Source organism: Eptatretus burgeri, chromosome 24, assembly GCF_056783735.1.
Source record: "Eptatretus burgeri isolate ZD-2024b chromosome 24, Ebu_testis_v1, whole genome shotgun sequence".
In the NCBI taxonomy this organism is placed as follows: domain Eukaryota; kingdom Metazoa; phylum Chordata; class Myxini; order Myxiniformes; family Myxinidae; genus Eptatretus; species Eptatretus burgeri.
In genome coordinates, this window is record NC_140984.1 from 858,157 (window position 1) to 867,896 (window position 9,740).

Sequence of the window (9,740 nt, forward strand, 5' to 3'; positions counted from 1 at the left end):
CTCTGTTCAACAGCAGCTCGAATGAGGTTTAAGTGTCAAATCTGGTGGTAATTGGTCCAGTACTTTTGGTGTGATTGGTGTCACACACACAGACACACAGACAGACAGACAAAATGACGTTTATTTATTAGACGCGACCTGAACTCACCGTCCGGTGATCGGTTGCAGATGTCTCTGTTTTGTGAGTGCAGCTTGTTGGTGACTGATTCATTCGTCGGAGATGTACGCACGACGGACGTGTTCCCTGCTTCATGCCGGAGTGAGTCTGAGCGCTCCGTCGGTTTCATTGTTTTCAGGACGTGACTGAGACCCATGTCAAAATGAAAATGACAACGCAGCTAAAGAAGCTGACAGATTGTTATTGCCGATGCCAGGTGTGTCACGATTCCGAATGATCTACCTGTATATGAACACTGTGTGTCTGTCCGTCCCCCCCCCAGTCATGAGGACAATTTGAGTGAAGGATTTAAACGCCAATCTTTTAACATGACTGTGTGTTCACTGTGGTCTATTTTTGAGGATAAAAAAAACCTGGAAAAACTTTCCCCACAAAAGAGTAATTTCGTCTCTTCGATTGGAATTGTAGACGGTGACTGACTAACCGAGTTTCGAGGGCGGTGTACAGAAGCGTTTTTTATAATAAAAAAAAACTGTGGATGTGTCCATCACTTTGACGGGTGAGGATGGTGGTGGTGCTGGTCAATCTATCGTGTTTGTAAGTTTTGATTCTTCACCTGAGAAGGTTCAAGGGAGATAAAAAATTCCTGGCTCGTCACCTTTATCGGTGAAACGGAGGTGGGAGCTCACTGTGGACGTGTCCTTCACGTTGACGGGCGACGATGGGGCTCGTTAACATTACCACCGGCGAAGTGACCGGTTGTACTTGCTCGCGTGTGATAACACAACGATTGTAATTTGTTTGAGGATTTTAGTTTTCCCCTGTGTGCTGTGTTTGGATCACTTCGAGCAGTTTACTCTCACCGGAGTTGTTCCGTTTCCGCGTCCTCACACGCGTCGGAGTTTACTTTGAACACTCGAGTTTTGAAGACTCAGCTACACGTGTCGGATTATTGTTTTTGATTGAAGACATCACTTCCCCACTGTTCTCTTTTTCTGCTTTCAGTCTGTTCCGCCACACTCACTGCGGTTCATATTTGAAGGGCAGAGGATTAATGACCATGAAACACCATTCGAGGTACGTGGGATGACGAGGGGGGTTACTTCATCGACTGGAAACGTGCGACTGTTTATCTGCTGCATTGTTTGTTTTTGTTTACCTGCTGCATTGTTTGTTTGTTTTTGTTTACCTGCTGCATTGTTTGTTTGTTTGTTTTTCGAAAATTGCCTCCCCGGAACTAGAAGCGAGTAAGTTTGGGGTAAATGTGTTTATTTATTTACACGAGGTCGGTGGGAGGAGCAGGAGGTCATGGTGGAAGGAGGAGGAGGAGGATGTTGTGGTTGTAGTGGAAGGAGGAGGAGGATGTTGTAATGGTAGCAGGAGGATTTTTGAGGATGCAGGAGGAGAAGGTAAAAGGGGTTGGGGAGATACGGGATGAAGAGATATTTTGCCAATCAGTTGTGTCGTTCAAGTGAACAACTTTCAGGATAACATGTTAATCTAATACATTGTTGATGATTTCCGCCCTCCGGCGTGTGAACGACCGCGTTTAACCAATAGCGGCCGCTTCGCCCACCGAACCGACAATCCAGTCGCGGCTTTCCGGATCAACGCCGAAAACCAGCCACGGGTGTGTTTTGAGCACACCACAGCCTAGTCAATATTCTACCCGCGCTACAGGGTCAATCGCCGGATTGTCGATATACCTAATTAATCGCACGGCCAGACTACCGAGAGACTGTACCTCAACAGGGCCGCTTGGAAACAAGCCGCTTAAGCAGCTCGCTTCGTTTTGGGATAACCGAGCGGGGTATTTATCACGCAGCCCCTTTGGACCCAATCACTTTATCGGCTATTTAACAACCAACTATATTCCGAGTGCAATATGGCAGTTCAATTAGGGAAACGACACATCGAACGGGTTTACATTTAAACAAGCACATTTATTTCACAAGACACATATGCAGGCTTGCACGTCAATCAATGCAGCAATGGCAATTATGCAAGGCCGAACACGCACGCAAGTATACAGCCAACAGAAGCAATGCAAAAGAGCTTCTACCGTCTATCTATGATGTACACACTTAACAGTTCTACAAACGGACATGGCGCCACAACGTTCATTCAAAAGCAAGGAAAAACCCCAGGACAGACGAGGGGTAGACTGGACCCCTTGGGGTCTTTATTAACACGGAGCCGTGCAGACCGCAAAGGCTCAAAGGGCGGAGGAGCTCCTTGTGAGCCAACGGCCATCCATATCTAGTGCCCAACTGTGTCTGCGGACGTCCTCCTGCAGTTGGGTTACTTCTTATTAGGAGGTTGGTGGCAGGATTTGCACTCCAGCCACCGTAAAACGCTTCATTCCGCAAAACGCAAAAACGCAAAAAAATCTGAAAACCCACTCCGTGGGAGTACCTCCTGTGCAGCTTCCCTTCGCAGGGCAGCTCACCGGATGATGGGATTGGGGCAAAGCCTTCGGGACCCCCAATCTTTGATAGGAGGGAAACCACGGGGTAACATCCCTGGGTCAGATTGCGGGAGAGTGTGTCGGAGTGGTGCTGAGGTGTCGTCCACCAGACGGCGGTCTCCTTGGGTTAACCTGAGGCGGTCCCTTCGGGTGGGTGCCTGGAATGTCCTATCCCTAAGAGAGGATGATCACCTGTCTCTGTTATCATCTGAGCTCAAGCGTTTGGACATCGGGATTGCAGCTCTCTCTGAGGTTCGGAGACCGGATTGCGGCGAGATAATGGTGGGTGGTTACACCTACTATTGGTCTGGTCGCTCTGATGGTGACCATACCCAAGGAGTTGCTGTAGCTGTGTCCAATAAGCTGACCCCAATGATAATTGAGGTAACACCGGTCAACGAGCGTATTATGAGATTAAGGATTCGTCACTCCTTAGGTGTCATTTCCCTGGTCTCTATTTATGCTCCGACTGAGGCGAGTGATCTTACCGTGAAGGACACATTCTACGCCACACTCGAGTCTGTGGTTAATCAGTGCCCCAGACGAGATACACTTCTAGTCTTGGGGGATTTCAATGCATCGACTGGAACTGATAGGGATGGTTATGAGGTGTGTGTTGGTCCCCATGGGTCAGGAACTATGAACCAGAATAGCACTAAGTTCCTTGACTTTGCAAGAAGTCATGGACTTAGGGTGGCTGGTTCATGGTTTCAGCGCCCGCAAGCTCATCGCTGGACTTGGTATTCCAACGCTGGCGGTGTGGCAAAGGAGATTGACCATGTCCTCATTGACGGTCGTTGGAGGATGATCCAGAACTGCAGGGTCTACCGGAGTGCTCAGTTCCTCAATACTGACCACAGGCTTGTTGTAGCAACTCTAAAGCTGCACCTTAAATCCTGGAGAATGGTACCATCCCAGCCTAGGCTGGATGTTGCCAAGCTCAGGGATGAGAGAGTAGCTGAGGAGTTTGCGAACAGGCTGAGTGGACACTTGGGGGTCTGGGTGTTGTGGGGGGCCCTGAAGAGTTGTGGAACACCTTCAAGACCACCGTCCTTGATGTTGCCGGTGGATGCCTTGGAGTTCACCGCAGGGCAAAGAAGAATTTTGTCTCTCAAGGGACACTGGATACCATTGACCAGAGTCGCAGGGCCAGGCTGAATGGCAGAGCTGAGCTGTTCAGGGAGCTGAGGCGTAAAACTGTACGTGCACTGAGGGTGGACAAGGAGGCCTATGTGCGAGGAATCTGTGAGGGGTAGAGCATCACCTGTGGACAGGTGATTCTCGTCCCGCTTACAGGGGAATTCGCGCATTACGTTCATCCAAGCCCATCCCTCGGAGCACTGCAGTTCGAGCAGAGAGTGGTAGGCTCTTGACAGAGGAGTCTGAAGTGAAGGCCCGCTGGGCCGGTTACTTCGAGCGGTTGTACCAGGCTGATCCCCCAGCTGTCGAGTTGGACGTCAAGGGTGTTACAATCCCTGTTGCTGACCCTCGAATCAACTGTGGTCCACCATCGCTTGTGGAAACACGGGCTGCGGTGAACCAGTTGAAACGGGGCAAAGCTCCAGGGATCTGTGGCATCCATGCCGAACTTCTCAAGGCTGGTGGAAATGCTGCACTCGCGTCGTTGCATGCAGTTTTGTGCTCTGCCTGGAACACAGGCATCATCCCAACTGACTGGAAGAGGGGCCTTGTTGTCCCTCTCTGGAAAGGGAAGGGTGATCGCCAAGACTGCAACAACTACCGAGGGGTGACGCTGCTCTCAGTGCCGGGCAAGGTCTTTGCTCGGATAATTCTTAATAGGGTTCGCCACCATCTGCTTGAGCACCAGCGTCCAGAGCAGTCAGGCTTTACACCAAAGAGGTCAACGATTGACCGTATCCTTGCACTTCGTGTCCTCACCGAACGCAGACGAGAGTTTCGGCAGGGGCTGCTTGCAGCCTATGTTGATCTCTGTAAAGCGTTCGATTCAGTGAATCGGGATGTCCTCTGGAGGATTCTTGGTCTTCGTGGGGTGCCACCGAAACTGATCGATCTGATGTCTGAACTCTACTCTGGTACTGAGAGTGCTGTGAAGTGTGGTGGTACCGCCTCTGACTTATTTCCAGTTGTTACTGGAGTTCGTCAGGGATGTGTACTTGCCCCCACACTTTTCAGCACTTGTATGGACTGGATTTTTGGGAGGATGTCGGAGAGATCAAGTTGCGGTGCATCGTTTGGCAATGTCAAGATCTCGGACCTTGATTTTGCAGATGATGCAGTCATCTTTGCGGAGACTTTAGACATCCTCTTGGGGGCCCTCGAGGTGCTGAATGAGGAGTCGGAGCCGTTGGGATTACGGATTTCTTGGGTCAAAACAAAGATCCAGGCTTTCGGTGACATCTTGGATGCTGCTGTCCTGTCTGTGTCTGTTTGTGGTGAGGATGTTGAGGTCGTGGATAGATTCACTTACCTTGGCAGTGATATTCATGTCTCCGCAGGTTGTGAGCCGGAGGTCAATAGACGTCTGGGTCGGGCCTGGGGAGTCATGGATTCACTGGATCATGGGGTGTGGCGCTGCCGGTACCTGTGCGGGAGGACGAAAGTCCGAGTCTTCAGGTCCTTGGTACTTCCAGTCTTGCTCTATGGGTGCGAGACTTGGACTTTGACCAAGGATCTGAGACGGAGACTTAATTCCTTTGGTACCAGGTCTCTTCGGAGAATCCTTGGCTATCGCTGGTCGGATTTTGTGTCCAACGAGCGGTTGCTGAGAGAGACTCGGATGAGATTTGTTACCTGCATAGTCCGTGAGCGTCAGCTGCGGCTGTATGGACATGTGGCTCGTTTTCCTGACGCTGATCCTGCTCACCAGATTCTCTCAGCGAGGGAGTCTCATGAGTGGAGGAGGCCAGTGGGCCGACCACGTGCCTCATGGTTGCAGCAGGTTGACCATCATCTCAAGGAGATGGGGATGGGCCTGGCATCTGCCTGGGGGATGGCCAGACGGAGGCCCCTGGAGTACCGGCGGAAAGTGGACGCAGCGACGCGCTGTTCTGGCACATGCTCCCATACCTGACCTGACCTGACAGACGAGGGGTAGACTGGACCCCTTGGGGTCTTTATTAACACGGAGCCGTGCAGACCGCAAAGGCTCCGAGAGACCGAGCTGGCTAGCTTGTCCCTCGTGGTGACTCTCCAGGGCGACCCTCGATGTCCCCTCTCCAGTGACCAACGGTAAGGCACGGTATGGCAGGTCGTGCGCCTTGGCTCCGCTGCGCTCCGCTCTCTCCAGGCCCCTACCGCGGCTCCACTCACTGCCCACAACTCCGACACGACACCCTTTTCTCCTTTCCACACACCTCCTCAACCTCCAGCAGCCGACGACTCAGAGGGAGAGTCTGCGTTCAGCGCCCCCTTTTATTTCCACGGCACCTCGCCCCTCCCTTTCGCCCCCTCACTTCCAGCACGCGCGCGGAGCTTCCAGAAGCAGGGCGTTTTCCTCGCCGAATCGGGGCCTTTCTTTTATGTCTTCATAGCTTTCGTCTTTTCCGCACGTGTTTGTCGTTGGGGGGAGGGGTGAGGCCGTCGTCCGTTCTCCCCCGATGAATGCCAGGCTTCTCGCAAACGTGCTGAGGTGGAAATGCGGTGGTGGTGTGGTTGGTGTTATGGTGGCGTGGCTGGCGTTATGTGGTGGTCTTGATGGTGGTGTGGCTGGCGTTTGTGGTGGTCGTGAGGGTGGTGTGGCTGGCGTTTGTGGTGGTCGTGAGGGTGGTGTGGTTGGGCGGTGGTGGTTAAGGTGGTTGTTGTGAAGCGGTTGATCAGAGCGATGTTGGTGGTGGAGAAGGTGGTTGGTGGGGCTTTCTTGTGGTAGTAATGGCGGTTGGTCCAAAATAACGATAGTAAAAGAAAAATGGCTAACTCAAAGATTCACAGCCCGGTTACACGAATAAAACCCTTAGACATCGGTGGGGAAATCTATCTGAACACAGACTTATCGACATAACTGATCGAAGGACCTATATGGTGCTCTGCGAATTTCCACAGCCGTAACACTATAAAGCTGAGTTTGTGTGTGTGGGTGGATGTGTGTGATACTCCTCATCAATATTAGAAGTGTTTCATGTTTTTAAATAAATGTCCTTTTGTTGCTGTTTTCCAAGTATTGTTTGCTGTTGAGATGTCCAGTGGTGTGTTGTTACCAAAGCAGCTGGCGAGCTCGCGCTTGCCAAGCCAGCCGTTCCTTCTCAACGGTTTCTAACAGAGTGCTTGCTCGAATGCTTAAGCCACTTGGCAAGCGCTGTACAAGCAACTTGGTGACTGAACACATCCCAGATTCATGACATGACGATGAGGATAAACATGTATAGCATCATTATTTCAGCCATATCGATGAATTTGTCCCTCAAGGGGTGAGGTGGGAGGGAAAGGCTGGAGTGGGAAGAGGGACCCGACGTTGCCCGGCAACGCCGAGTATCGTTGCTTGTCATTTATATTATTTTATCGAGAAATCTAAGTTCATGGAAGAGCTAAATGACAGAGGACAGCAAGTTCACAGATGATATTAAATACAGACGTTGCACGTGAGTTGATGCTCAACAGAAAAGGCAAAGGGCCGGAGGAGAAATAGCTCGGTTTCTGGAAGAATCTGTGCAAACTTGAAGGAGGAGTTGCGTAAGTGAACAGGTGGGAACAGATTAGAGCAGGTAGAATATTGTAAGGTCACACACCTACCTGTAGTGAGTGAGAATCGACCTCCTGTTGTTAGAAGCAATTGGAGTGGAGGGTCTTGTATTCCACAGGTGAAAAAAAAGAGAGAAAGAAAGAGAGGGAGAGAGAGAGAGAGAGAGAGAGAGAGAGAGAGAGAGAGAGAGAGAGAGAGAGAGAGAGAGAGAGAGAGAGAGAGAGAGAGAGAGAGAGAGAGAGAGAGAGAGATATATATATATATATATATATATATATATATATATATATATATATATATATATATATGCATGCAGATTGTGGTTTCAGTGTACAGACCTGAGTTGTTTCATAATTTCATCGTGCATCACTGAATTTGGAAACCAACGATTTCTGAGGTCAAAAGGTCAAAGGTCAACTCAAGGTCAAACTTGTAGAATCATCTGTTTCAATCTGAAAAATAATCAATTTTCATCCGATTAACCTCAGCTTTGATTAAGATTGTCAATTTTAATCTCAACGAAATGGACAATTTGATGTATCCATGGCAACCTTTGGAGGTGGGGAGGTGGATTTTGCAAGTAATCGTGCTCTCCGTGACGTTTTTATGGTTTGTCCGGGCGATATCTTCGCCATCCTTTGAGCTCGGAAGCTGAAATTTGGGGACAAAAGTGAACAAGCGTCTTAGCAAAAACAATATTTTTAATTTTTTTAAATTAATCAATTAATTGATTAATTCCTTAATTATTATCGATTTATAAATTCCTTATTATCCCGCCCCCCGGAGGGAGGGAGTGGGATATTGTAATCGTCCGGTTTGTTTGTCTGTTTGTTTGCCTCTCTGTCTGTTAGCAACTTTACGGCAAAACGGCTTCAGCAAACACTATCAAATTTAATCCACAGGTGGGCAATGAACCTTGGACGACCCCATTAACTTTTGGGTCAAATTGGATCAAAGGTCAAGGTCAAGGTCACGAAAAGATCAAAATCGTTTTTCACTCATAACGTCGTCAAAAATGATCTGATTTACTTCAAACTAAGCTTATAGTGAACCTTATTCTATTTGTCACTTATAATCCTACCCATTCCAAAGTGAAGAATGTATATTTGTGAATATCGGTAAGGTCCAAAGTTTTGGGGGTCATGGTCATCGGTCAAAATGACAAATTTTCCATTAAAACTAAAACATGGTTCAAATTTTAAATTTGATCCTCAAAATAACTTTATGCCTTAAATGGGCGGGATTTGTTGTGCCTGGCACCACTTGTTTATTTATTTATTTGTTGGGCATGGGGCTGGAGGATTTGTTATTTATTTATTTATTTGTTGGGCATGGGGGCAGTGTTCTTTAAATGTACCTCTACTTGTTTGTTTTTTTATTTATTTAGAGCGTTTGGTTCTTGAGAAGCTTTGCCTTTTGAATGTTTGTGATATTTGTTAATTTTTACCATTTTGTCCCTCTTCTAGTTGGGAATGGAAGACGGAGATATCATTGAGGTGTACCGAGAACAGACTGGTGGACTGTATATAAACTAGAACTGCTCTCAAACACCTGCCTTTTCAAATGATTACAAACCCCTTTCAGCAATGTGTACTTTATATTTGTTTTGTGAGTGGTCTTCTTGAAGGACTTCGGTGGTTGGCTGAAGAGCAAATGAATCAGGCATTTATTTTTGGTTGAGTTTGGTGACGAGAGTAGCTGGAATCGGTTTGCAATCTCCGGCCTCCTCAATACGTTCTCTTGTTTGGTTCGTTGATCTTTCTTTGAAATAAAAATAAAAATAAAAGTTCTCGCTTTGTTTTGAGAGCTTTCAGCTCTGATGTCCTCGTTTCCTCACTCTCTGCTCACGTCCCCCATATGTTACCCCGCACACGTGAAACGAAAAGCGGGATTAAGTAATTGGTTCATGTCTGTCCGTCCATCGGTCCATCCGTCTGTCTATCTTATCAGTTTGTGATCGAGTATCACCTTATTCAAATTGAATGTTCTATTTTGAACATGAATTGGAAAACAAGTTTGTTATTTCACCGAACTTGGGCTCTCAATTTGTCCCGATCGCACACGTGCAGAGAGGAGTGAGATACATTTTTTTTCTCTGTCTGCCTGTCTGTCAAACAAAATGTAAAATCATTCCAAACAGGAAACTTACTGTTTTTAAGGACGTCATAAAGGACACAAACAACAGGCATGAAGAACTAATGGAATGCATTAGATCGGGCGATGTAATAGACACTGAGTAAAAACGGCGGTAAAACCCAGAATTAAATTAATTATATGCCTTTAAACTCTTGTTTAAATCGAATTATACACTTGAAGAGTGTCGAACCGAAATCGCCTTCATAATACGAACAAGAACCATGTTACATGTCGATACGTAGCAGGTGAGAGTGCGGCATGCGTATCGGGGTGAAGAATACCAAAATGGAATCAATTCGTCCTTGTCACACACACACACACACATCCTGTCCACCAAATCTCGTCCGAATCTGTCCATAACT

At 47.9% G+C, this 9,740-nt stretch overlaps 1 protein-coding gene across 5 annotated transcripts in view; it reads left to right on the plus strand.

Moving 5' to 3' along the window:
* The window catches only part of LOC147007850 (small ubiquitin-related modifier 1-B-like), a 15,960-nt gene extending 6,905 nt beyond the window's left edge, over positions 1 to 9,055 (plus strand). For 2 of the 5 annotated variants that reach the window (XM_085866345.1, XM_085866347.1), the window contains 3 exons: positions 297 to 374; positions 1,124 to 1,195; positions 8,709 to 9,055. In XM_085866345.1, coding sequence (XP_085722471.1) covers positions 297 to 374; positions 1,124 to 1,195; positions 8,709 to 8,777 — 219 coding nt within the window. In that variant the 3' untranslated portion in view covers positions 8,778 to 9,055. The remainder of the gene's footprint in view (positions 1 to 296; positions 375 to 1,123; positions 1,196 to 8,708) is intronic. The other 3 variants (XM_085866346.1, XM_085866349.1, XM_085866348.1) reach the window with 2 other exon arrangements.
* Positions 9,056 to 9,740: the final 685 nt, after the last annotated feature.